The sequence below is a fragment of the Hypanus sabinus genome, chromosome 21 (genome assembly GCF_030144855.1).
Source record: "Hypanus sabinus isolate sHypSab1 chromosome 21, sHypSab1.hap1, whole genome shotgun sequence".
Taxonomy (NCBI): Eukaryota; Metazoa; Chordata; class Chondrichthyes; order Myliobatiformes; family Dasyatidae; genus Hypanus; species Hypanus sabinus.
The window spans coordinates 48843819-48855913 of record NC_082726.1 but is presented as its reverse complement, the minus strand read 5'-3'; the positions used below and the strand labels follow the sequence as shown (position 1 = coordinate 48855913).

The following is a 12095-nucleotide window of genomic DNA, read 5'->3' as shown; positions in this document are numbered from 1 at the left end:
ATATATTTATATGCAAGATTGAAAAGAATATGGACCAAAGTGAGGTAATACCACACCTCTGCTCCCTCCTCTACTCTATCTGCCCCCTCCAAAAAAAGAGCCAAGAAATCTCTAGCATCAGTAAATAGTAGAAATTACTCAAGGTATTCCAATCATACTCCCTTCAATGATCAAATCTAATCATGAGGTTGTATTGACCATGGGATTGTATTGACCAATGGTTATCTATTAGAGATTCTTTTAGCTAATGTGATCATTATCTTCGATGAGAACAGATTTGGGTGGCTCTTGAAACCACAAAGATTGTGAGAAAGAGACAGACAGCAGGCCGTTGCCTAGCCAGCAATGTATTACATTGCCTTGCTACTATCTGGATGAGAGGAGGGAAGAATAATTGAAAGTCTAGCCAATTCATATTCTTTCACGTTAAGCTCACATACTCTGATCTTTATTCTCATAGATTGGAATATTATTTTGCTAGACCTAATTATGCCACCAATTAGGTCTACCCTGTTCTTAAGGCTACATTATCCCTCATCATATGGGTACTGAACAGGGTGCTGTCTGACCAGCAATCTCAGCAGAGGGCGATTTGTGTCCTTTGATATATACTGAAAGTCAATGTTCTATTAACTTGGCTACGGTTTTTCCAACTGGATGATGAACAGTCCATTGATTATACTAGTTTTAATGATAACCTTTTGAAGTAATTGTAGCCTAGGGAATATCCAGCAGTAGTTTTTCAACATACACAGGTAAATTTTACAAGGTAGAAATCGATGATATTTCTGCAACTGTTGTAATATGTAGCATGTGTTAGATTTAAAAGTATGTTTCAATTTGAAGCACTTAATGGTCTTTAATTATCACAGATTAAGCCTTATTTGGCAAATAAGACGAACAATGTATATAAAAAGATTAAAACTGTGAGGATAAAATGGTGCATTTTACTCCTGGAAACTAGATCCAAGTGTATCTGATGAAAGTGAATAATACTTACGTGTATTCTTTTCTTTTAGCTTCTCTTCAGTATCTCCATGAGCTAGTTAGCGATAGTAAGTTTTGACCTAAAATGAACTTTTCTTTATCAATAAATGTTTTTGCCGATGACAGGATGGCTTCGAAGGAAGAGACTTTGAAGCATTTGTGAAGTATCTTGAGAGCCAGCAAAAGACCATAAAACTTGGTTTTGGGAAGGTTGCAAAGGAGAAAACTGGTGAGTCAATGACGATTGAAATGGCCATTGAACTTTGTAAATATCAGCAAATATGTCAGTGCATTTAAAATTAAGTATGAACATGGGATATTCTCACCTTCTAGGCACTGTGGTGATGCATTCTTGCTGCACTGTTTCCTACCTTTTGGAAACACAGTGAGGCCCTATTGTGTTTTTTTATAGGGAGACATAGGCTGGGACTGGTGAATGGTTACAGGCTGGAAAGGTACCTGTATATTCAGGTGGTTCTGTGATTTTTAATCATAAGAAATTTGAAATTAATAAATCAGGCGCCAAATAGCAATGAGATCTGGCAGAACATCGGTACTATCAAATTGGTTCATCTTTGTTCTTCTTGGCTTGTTTGCGACTCAGACTCTTCAGTAAATGCTGAATCTAATTTTCCCTGAGGTAATGACAATGTGCATTAAATAATATCTTTAAATCAACATTGTCCCATCTATGAAATGTAAGTCTTCGGCACAGATGTAACCAAACATATCCAGTTTCCCTTTTCCTAGAGCCTCTCCAACAAGTTCTGATGAAAAGTCATTGACCTGAAGCTCGCACTTTCTACACTGGTTGTTTCACCTAGTGTGTGATCAGAACATTGTTCTTATTTCAAAATTCTAACATACACATTTTTGTTGGTTTTAAAGCAAAATTACTGTGCATTAAACTCCTGGATGCAAGGTAGCACATCTGTGACAGACAGTGATTCTATTTTTTTAATGTTCATTTCATATTTTTACCATCTGCACTGATTTGTTATTGTACTATTAAACTTGTAGGCAAAGTTGGAAGGCTGAAGGTTATACAACTCATGGGAAAACTACGTATTAGTCTTAGTATCTTACAAGCAAAAGAGGTTATAAAGCAGTAAGTATTATTGTCCATTTTAATATATGAAGTCGAGTTTTAAGATTTGACAAACCCTTATACATGCTTCAAACTACTCGACTACCGTTATCTGAATTATATGCTTTTCTAAGTAGCTCTATCAAACATGTACTTGCCTTGGTTACATTTTAAACTGACCTATTAACATATTGTCAAATCTGTAAATACCGATAAAAGTCTTGTTTTCTAATTAAGTGTTTCTCTTTAAGCATTTCAAAACTGAACAGTGTTCCTTCTTTCATTAAATTGCAAAGAACTGTTATTCCTTTAGCTGTCCAGCCCTTAAAATCGAGCATCCAGTTTATTTGGCGTAAAATCTGAGTCATACGCACACCATTTAAGAATTGCAATATCTCCCTCTAGTTTATATTTTTTAATAGTTTTCCATATTTTAAGAGTCCATTTCACCCATTGGTTATCAATAGTATTTATGTACCTTTGTAGGTTATCAGGCAAAATTCCCTGTATGAGGATGGGAAGTACCCGCTCCTCAATGTTTTTCCATTGAGCGTCATATGATGGGTTGCACCAACATATCACAGCTCTCAACTGTGCTGCAAAATAATACTCTAAGAGAAAGTAGGCCCCATCCCCCCTTTTCCATAGCTAATTGCAAAGTTTTGAGACGAACTCTAGGCCTTTTACCTTGCCAAATATAACTTGATAACATTTTGTTCCATTCATTTAATTGATTTTGATTAATCTCTGTTGGTAGGGTTTGAAAGAGATATAATAGTCTGGGCAGTATATTCATTTTAATAGATTCAATGCTTGAACTGAAATTGTAAAAAGGAATCAGGTTGCCTCTTGTTATATCTTCCTTAATTTTTTTTTTATATATAGGCTGATGATTGCATTCTTATAATTTTGCCAAATCATCTGGCATAATGATACCCAAATATTTGAAAGACTCTGTTTGCCATGCTCGGGGATATCTACTTTCAATTTCTCTTGGTGGGCTGTAGTTATATGAAAGTAATTGGGTTTTATCTATGTTGATTTTGTATCCTGATTGTTGACCATATTTTTCAAACGATTGCATCAAGGAGTGCCCTCCCCCGTTCTTTCTCCCTAGGCCTCCTGACCCATGATCCTTTCCCTTCTCCAGCTCTGTATCCCTTTTGCCAATCACCTTTTCAGCTCTTGGCTTCACCCCACCCCCTCCTTTCTTCTCCTATCATTTTGGATTTCCCCCTCCCCCTCCTACTTTCAAATCCCTTACTATCTTTTATTTCAGTTAGTCCTGACGAAGGGTCTCAACCCGAAACGTCAACATTGGCCTGCTGCGTTCCACCAGCATTTTGTGTGTGTTGCTTGAATTTCCAGCATCTGCAGATTTCCTCATGATAGTAACCTCCCTGTTTGCTGGAGAAATTGTGGAAATCAAGATGCAAACTATTATCATATTTTCTGGGAATGCCCCTTTATCAAAGACCATTGGAGTGGGATACACAGTGCCCTACAAGACATCTTTAAATGTGAAATACCCTTAGAAAGTAAAACCATATATTTTGGGTATACACCTCAAGAATGGTTGAAAAAAGATAAATATTTAATGAATAAACTATTTGTGGCTGGTAAAAAGACTCTTACCAGGAAATGGTTATCACAGGAGAGCCCAACTTTAAATGCATGGATGGAAATTACAATGGACATTTACAAAATGGAGAAGATAACAGCATCTGTTAATCATAAGTTGGAATAATTTGATTCATACTGGGAAAAATGGTTTAACTACATAACACCTCATAGGCCTGATTTTATTCTCACAAATCAATGAATATGTTGAAAAGAAAAGATCACTCCCTACTTGTACATAGTTTTCTCCTTTCGCTTGTTCTTTCTTTCCTCTGTTTTCCATAAGTGTATACCTTAGATAAATATTATGCAGAGATTTGTGGCATATATGACTATATGATATATATGTACAATATCTGAAATACATCTTATGGAAATGTTTGTTTGATGATAAACTTCAACAAAAAATAAATTACAAAGAAAAGGGGGAAAAAAACAGTAAGTAGTGGGGCCATTCAGTTACTGGACTGAAATTCTGGAAGCGTGCTAACTATCTAGAGGTGAGATTTAAAATTAATTTTTATAATGGTTCCACTCCACTTTAGGTACAGTTCAACCTCCTTATACAGATCACCCCTAATCCAGAAGAAATTCCAGTTACCCAATTGTCACCTTATACATGTTCTATCTTCCTATTTGTAAATTTGGCGCTTCCTGACATAGGGAGTAATCCTGTGATTGAGGACAATGGAACATGCCTGTCAAGGGGAGAAGAGACGTGTAATGTAATTGAGTACGTATGAGAATTCAGAAAGCAGTAATGCAGAAGTTTCAACCTTGCAATTGTCTAACAGGCGTACAGTTTGTTTCAGCCCGAGTAGATGAGAGCAAAGGATGAAAGATGAAGAGTAAATGAGTAAAGTGACCACAGCACTATGGTATAAGAGGTCACTCATGCTGAGGAGTGAAAATGGTGTGTAGATGCTGTCCTGTGAATTTGTTAGTATGTAGTGCAAAAATAATGAGGCAGTGTTCATTGTCCATTCAGGAATCTGATAGCAGAGGGAAAGAAGCTGTTCCTAAAATGTTGAATGTGTAACTTCAGCCTCCTTTACCATCTCTCAGATGGTTTTTATAGGAAAAGAGCATGTCTTGGATTATGGAGATCCTTAATAATGGATGCCGCTTTTGGAAGATGTCCTTAATGGTAGGGGGTCTGGTACCCATGATGGAGCTGGCTGAATTTACAACCCAGTGCAGCCTTATCTGATCCTGTCCAGTGGCCCTTCATGTTGGATAATGATGCAACTGATTAGAATGCTCTCCACGGTTTATCTGTAGAAATTGGAGCGTCTTTGGTGACATACCAAATCTCCCGACGCTTCAAATGAAATCCAGCCGCTGACATACCTTTATGAAAGTGATCAGTCAATTATTACCTGAGCTATATGCAAGTTGCACGACATCAGTAAGAGCAGAGAACTGAGAATGTAGCTGAAAGATTAATGTGAGAGAAATGTTGAGAAGACTACTTACTCACTATCCCAGCCAAATTCTCTTACCTGTCTAGAATCAAGATCACAAAGTTGGAAAACACCAACATTTGTTCCATTGCCTTTAATAAATGAAAAATGATTTCCAAATATAAATATATGTATTTAATGAAATGAAAGGGAATATGGCTTGAACCCAAATACATTATTTTATGTCATAATCTACATTATTCATCTCTATTCTTGAAATTAACCAGCTTGGACAACAATAAGTATATGGACATCGATTGGAACAAGTGGTGGCAGAGCTATGTAACAGACAAAGAGGACAATATGCGAAATATGATTGATGTCTGGAGATATAACAGTGTAAGTATTGCATACAAAGTGATTTTGTACATTTTGACTGGTTGAATCACGATGAAGTTAACAATTATCCAGAGTTTGCAGTTGGTTAGACTGACTTCCATTGATGTAATAGTTTGTTTCTTATCAATACCTCAGAATGCTTCTGTATATAGTAAATTATTTTAGAAACTCAATGATGTCTGGTTTTGTGAGGGCCACAAGTTAAATACAAATTTAAAGTTAAATACAAAATTTGAAATTGGGAGTTGTCAATATCCGTAACTGGGAGGAGGGATCTGGAAAGCTCGGAGGTTATTTGCTTTGAGATTAGTTAGAATCACAAAGATCATTAATTCTTCTTTGAAAGATTGAGCCTCAAGTTAACATAGAACATAGAAAACCTACAGCACAATACAGGCCCTTCGGCTCACAATGCTGTGACGAACATGTACGTACTTTAGAAATTACCTAGGGCTACCCATGGCCCTCTATTTTTCTAAGCTCCAGTACCTATCCAGGAGTCTCTTAAAAGACCCTGTCGTATCCACCTCCACCACTGTCGCTGGCAGTGCATTCCACGCACTCACCACTCTCTGCATAAAAAACATCTCCTCTAACATCTCCTCTGTGCCTACTTGCTAGCACCTTAAAACTGTGCCCTCTCATGCTAGCCTTTGCTGGGAAAAAGCCTCTGACTATCCACATGATCAATGCCTCACATTATTTTATACACCTCTATCAGGTCACCTCACATCCTCCGTCACTCCAAGGGGAAATGGCTGAGTTCACTTAACCTATTCTCATAAGGCATGCCCCCCAGTCCGGGCAACATCCTTGTAAATCTCCTCTGCATCCTTTCCACATCCTTCCTGTAGTAAGGCGACCAGAAATGAGCACAGTACTCCAAGTGAGATTTGACCAGGGTCCTGTATAGCTGCAACATTACCACTTGGCTCCTAAACTCAATCCCACGATTGATGAAGGCCAATGCACCGGATGCCTTCTTGCCTACAGAGTCAACCTGCGTAGCAGCTTTGAGTGTCCTATGGACTTGGACCCCAAGATCCCTCTGATCCCCCACACTGCCAAGAGTCTTACTATTAATACTAAATTCTGCCATCATATTTGACATACTAAAATGAACCACCTCACACTTATCTGGGTTGAACTCCATCCGCCACTTCTCAGCCCAGTTTTGCATCCTGTCAGTGTCCCGCTGTAACCTCTGATAGCCCTCCACAACACCCTCAACCTTTGTGTCATCAGCAAATTTATTAACCCATCCCTCCACTTCGTCATCCAGGTCATTAATAAAAATCACAAAGAGTAGGGGTCCCAGAATAGATCCCTGAGGCACACTACTGGTCACCGACCTCCATGCAGAATATGACCGGTCTACAACCACTGTTTGCCCTCTGTAGGCAAGCCAACTCTGGATCCACAAAGCAATGTTCCCTTGGATCCCATGCCTCCTTACTTTCTCAATAAGTCTTCTTAATCACATTATGCCTCTCCAAATGTTCATAAATCCTGCCTCTCAGGATCTTTTCCATCAACATACCAACCACTGAAATAAGACTGGTCTATAATTTTTTGGGCTATCCCTACTCCCTTTCTTGAATAAGGGAACAACATCCAGAACCTCCCCTGGCCCCATTGATGATGCAAAGATCATCGCCAGAGGCTCAGCAACTTCTTCCCTCGCCTCCCGCAATAGCCTGGAGTACATCTCATCTGGTCCTGGTGACTTACCCAAATTGATGCTTTCCAAAAGCTCCAGCTCATCCTCTTTCTTAATATCTATATGTTCAAGCTTTTCAGTCCACTGTGAGTCATCCCTACATGTTATAAAGTATTGAAAGGATATAAGCTGTAGGATATATGTTTGAATATTGCCATTTCATTCTTATTATAGAAACAGTGTTGGTGATGGTACTGTTCTGTTGTAAAGTATAATAGAAAATGAAACTTCATTTTAAAGAAGTAGCATTCATATATATCTTTCCACAGTCTTGAACCATCCTAAAGTGATCTGTAGCCAATGAATTACTTTTGAAGTACATTAGGGATTCGGGATTAGGGTTACAAGAAATGTGGCAGTCGGTCTGCGATGTGATGTTAAACACAAGACAAATAACGCTCAGGATATTGGGGAAGTGGTTGTTTAATGTCCCTCTGAGAGAGCAGAAGAAGGGACCTTTGAATAACATCTGAGTGATGGTCCCTTCTGAAGAATAGAATCTCACAATGTTGCACTAAGTAAGCCTACATTTTAGTGCTCAAGTTTTCAATAGCAATTGGATGTTCAATTTATTACTCAGATGAGAGTCCTGTTCTCACACAAATTAAATGGAATTAGTATTAGTTTATTATTGTCACATGTACTAAGGTTTAGTATGTCTTGCATACTGTTTATTCAGATGAAATCATTAAACTGCACTGAGCTAGTTAACAATGCAGAATAAAGTATAAAAGATATTGAAAAACTGCGGTATTGGTAAATGATAAAGAGCAAGATCATAATGAGGTAAATTTTGACCAAGAGTCCATTTTACTATATAAGAGGTAAATAAGAGCAATTCTGGAGGATTGGAGCTTTTAATTACTTGATTTTTAACCTGCAAAGCCAATGGAAGCACAAAAAAGACTTCACCTGAATGCTTTCTTTCACCACAACCCTGCTCAGATCTTTTCTATCAATGATGACATAACTAATTGTGAGGAGTTCTTAGAGAATGAGGAGCCAGAGAAGTGGTGGGGTCATCTGATTGCAGGAGGCACAGCTGGAGCTACCTCACGAACCATGACTGCCCCTTTTGATCGTCTCAGAGTGCTAATGCAAGTAAGAGTGCTGATTGCTGCTGTGTCTATAATTTATATGTTACTATTACTGCTCTCTTGATGTGCTAATAATCTTGTTTAATCACTGATTTTAAGTTACTGAAGTACGCACTGGCATTCTCAAAATATTGACTTCCATGTGAATTGTGAGATGATCTATAAGTATGGAGCTACTGAGGCAATCTTCATCAGTTGTTTTCTCAGATATATTGATTGTCTTTGGAAAAAGCAGTTATATTGCATTAAATGAGCTGGTTTCTGTCAGAGACCAGCGCACTTCATTCATCATCTAGACCTTTGTGGGTCAGCTCTACTGAAGAGCTGACACAGGCATGTTAGGCTGAATGATCTTGCTAAGTTCTCTAGCAGACTATTTCTTATAAATGCTACTTCCCCTCATTCTGGTGCCCTCTCACCCATTCTCTTGCCCTCCACTCTCCTCATGACCTGCCCATCGGCTCCCTCACCGCCTTCCCTTTATTCCATGATTTACTGTTTTCTCCAATCAGATTCATTCTTCAATCCTTTACTCCTCCCACCTAGCCCCTCAGAGCTTCGCAAGTCATTCATTCCCTTTCATCTCCTCTCCCCCACCCATCCACCTTCCCCCTTGCCTTGTCTCATCTATCACCTGCCAGCTTGTGGTGCGTCCCCTCCCTGCTGGCTTCTACTTCGTTTCTTTCCAGTCCAGATGAAGGGTCTTGGTCTGAAATGTTATCGGTTTATTTCCTTCCCTAGATGCTGCCAGACCTGCTGAGTTCCTCCAGCATTTTGTGTGCATTGCTCAAGATTTACAGCATCTGCGGAATCACCTGTGTTATCCTATCATTAATGTAATGCAACCCCCCCCCCCCACCCCATCCTCTGGCGTCAGAATAATGAATGTGATGAAATGTATGCAGTAGATTCCAGTTAATTTGGCCAGCAGTTAATTGGGACAGCCACTTATTTGGGGCAACTCTTAAAGCACAAAAACTAATTAAAAAAAGCTAGGATTTCCTTCATTTATTTGACACTATACTGCTTCATTAGGGCAGGAGATAATTGGCAATCAGTTTCTAACAAGTGTCAGTTGCATGCACTTGTGTGTACGTCACACACTACACCAAGCCTAGAGCAAGCGGTGTTTTTATAAAAAAGCAGTGAATTTTGTCACTGATAGTTGGCAAGAAATCAGAAGTAAGACAATTTAGAACTATTTTGCTCACTGTGGTTACATGCATTCATGTTTCGAGATATTAGAAACGGCCGGGGGTAAAAATTAACTTCACTCCTTCAACAAGTTAGGAACTATGAACAATTTGAAGGTATTGGCAATCATATTAAATGTTACAATGAAAACGAAGATTTAGAGGGTGCAATCATTGAAAGCATTGTATGAAGGTAGTCCATTTTCTGCACTAGAATGAGGCTGCACTGATTGTGTTCATTTACAGCCAATCAAAAGAACATGGCAGTGTAGACGAGATGAACTCCTCCACAAGTAACTATTAGGAACTGATACACAGTTTTCTAGGACTGTCATAGCATTGTAAATAAGTGAAAAGCAGTAGATGTTGCAAATTCAAAGTAACACACAAAATGCTGGAGGAACTCAGCAGGTCAGACAGCATCCATAGAAGGGAACAAACAGTTGACGTTTTGGGTCAAGACACTTCCTCAGGACTGGAAAGGAAAGGGGAAGGTGCCAGAATAAAAAGGTTGAGAGGGAAAGGAAGATAGCTGGAGAAGGTAGGTGAAGCCAGATGGTAAATGCCTGATAGGAGAGAAGAATGGGCCTTTAGAGAAAGTGAAGGAGAACGGGCATCAAGGGGAGGTGATAGGCAGGTGAGGAGAAGAGATAGGAGGCCAGAGCGGGGAATAGAAGACTAAGGGTGGGGGAGAGAAAAAATTTATTGGAAGGTGAAATTGATATCATGCCATTAGGTTGGAGGCTTCCCTGGTGGAATATAAGGTGTTGCTCCTCCACCCTGAGGGTGGCTTCATCATGGCACAAGAAGAGGCCATGGACCAACATGTCAGAATGTGAATTTAAGTGTTAGGCCACTGAGAGGGTCCGCTTTTAACAGATGGAGCGGAGGTACTTGACAACACGGTCCCCCAATTTATCGCAGGTCTCAATAATGTAGAAGAGGCCACATCGAGAGCACCGGACACATTAGTTACTGTGCTGTACTTTTCTATGACTCTACGACCTCAGCAGGTTCACAAGTGAAGTGTTGCCTCATCTGGAAGGACTGATTGGGGCCTTGAAAGGAGGTGAGGGATGAGGTGTGTAGGCAGGTGTAGCACTTTGACTGCTTGCAGGAATAAGTGTTAAATGTGAGATTAATGCAGGGGAATGAATGGAGCAGAGAATTAAGGAGGTTGCAATCCCTGCAGAAAGCAGAGAGTGGGGGAGACGTAAAGATGTGTTTGATGGTAGGATCCCTTTGGAGATGGCACAATTTGCAGAAAATGGTGTGTTGGATGTGGAGGCTTATAGGGTGGTAGGTGAGGACATGAGGAACACTATCCCTGTTAAGGTGGTGGGAAGATGGGGTGAGTATGGATGTCCAGGAAATGGAGATGTGGGTCAGAAAGGAACTGAGAAAAAGGAATAGCATCTTTCCAGGAGACAGGATGGGAAGAGGTATAGTCAAGAGAGCCTGGGAATCAGTGGGTTTATCAAAGATGTCCATCAACAGTCTGTCTTCTGAGATGGAGACAAAGATATCAAGAAATGGAACAAATGAATTTAAGGGCAGGGTGGAAGTTGGCGACAAAGTTGATGAAATTGATGAGCAGCACTCATGCAGTCACTAATACAGTGGAGGAAGAGTTGGGGAGCATTACCAGGGAAGGTTTAAAACATGGATTGTTCTACTTAGCTAACAAAAACACAGGCATAGCTGGCGCCCGTGGCTACCCCTTGAGTCTGGAGAATGTGGGAGGAGATGACAGAAAAATTGTTGAGGATAAGAACCAGTTCTGCCAGATGGAGGAGAGTGATGGTGGAGGGGAACTGGTTGGTTCTTTAATTTTAAAGAAGCACAGATTATTGGTTGTGTTCTAATTTGTTCTGTAAGTACGTAGCTTGTTGCTCAGTTAAATGGTAGTTTGCCTTTTTTATATACCTTTTAAACTATTTCTGTGGAACTTTGGCTAATTGGAGCAGCCACTTAATTGGACCAAAATATATTTATTGATCCCAATTAACCAGAATCAACTCTATTGACTATTCTCAGGAGGTCAAGTGTACAGACACCAAGTGGATGAGCTTTGTGCTTCAGTTAACCATTCTTAGGATCTGGAGATGTGGAGTTATTTTCCTCAAAGTTTCTGGTATTTAGTTTAGATATTGAGTAGATGTTTTAGAATTTTAATGGTACAGAAGGAAACCATTAGTAAAGTCTCAAATCTAATCATCTATGTGCTCTTCAGAGTCAAAGGCACTTCCGTTTGGGCCAAGAATTTACTTTCTTCTGGCTGGGGGGACTTCAATCAGCCTCCATTATCTGAAGTTACTGAATTCTTAGTGTCAAAGATCAACCATGCTATAAATTTCCACACATGGGGAACGAGCAGGGTGAGTGGGAGTTCAACTGGTCATTCAAAGGGCTGGCAGCAAATGATGCCTTGCTTCTTTGTTCATGGTATCATGGTTCAGTGGTCAGATGTACCACAACAAACTTTGTAGATGGAAAGATGGAAAAAGGCACTTTGTACTTGGTCTTGCATTATGAAAATTAAAACTTTTCCTCAGATTTTACAAAAATAAACAAGTACTTCAAAAAATT

The 12095-nt window shown here is 39.5% G+C and overlaps 1 protein-coding gene across 1 annotated transcript in view; it reads left to right on the top strand.

Moving 5' to 3' along the window:
* LOC132379011 (calcium-binding mitochondrial carrier protein SCaMC-2-like) overlaps window positions 1–12095 on the top strand; it is a 55925-nt gene that overhangs the window by 1178 nt on the left and 42652 nt on the right. Inside the window, exons 2-5 of the mRNA XM_059946451.1 lie at window positions 1114–1216; window positions 2008–2095; window positions 5385–5496; window positions 8162–8317. Of these exons, the coding sequence (XP_059802434.1) occupies window positions 1114–1216; window positions 2008–2095; window positions 5385–5496; window positions 8162–8317 (459 nt within the window). The remainder of the gene's footprint in view (window positions 1–1113; window positions 1217–2007; window positions 2096–5384; window positions 5497–8161; window positions 8318–12095) is intronic.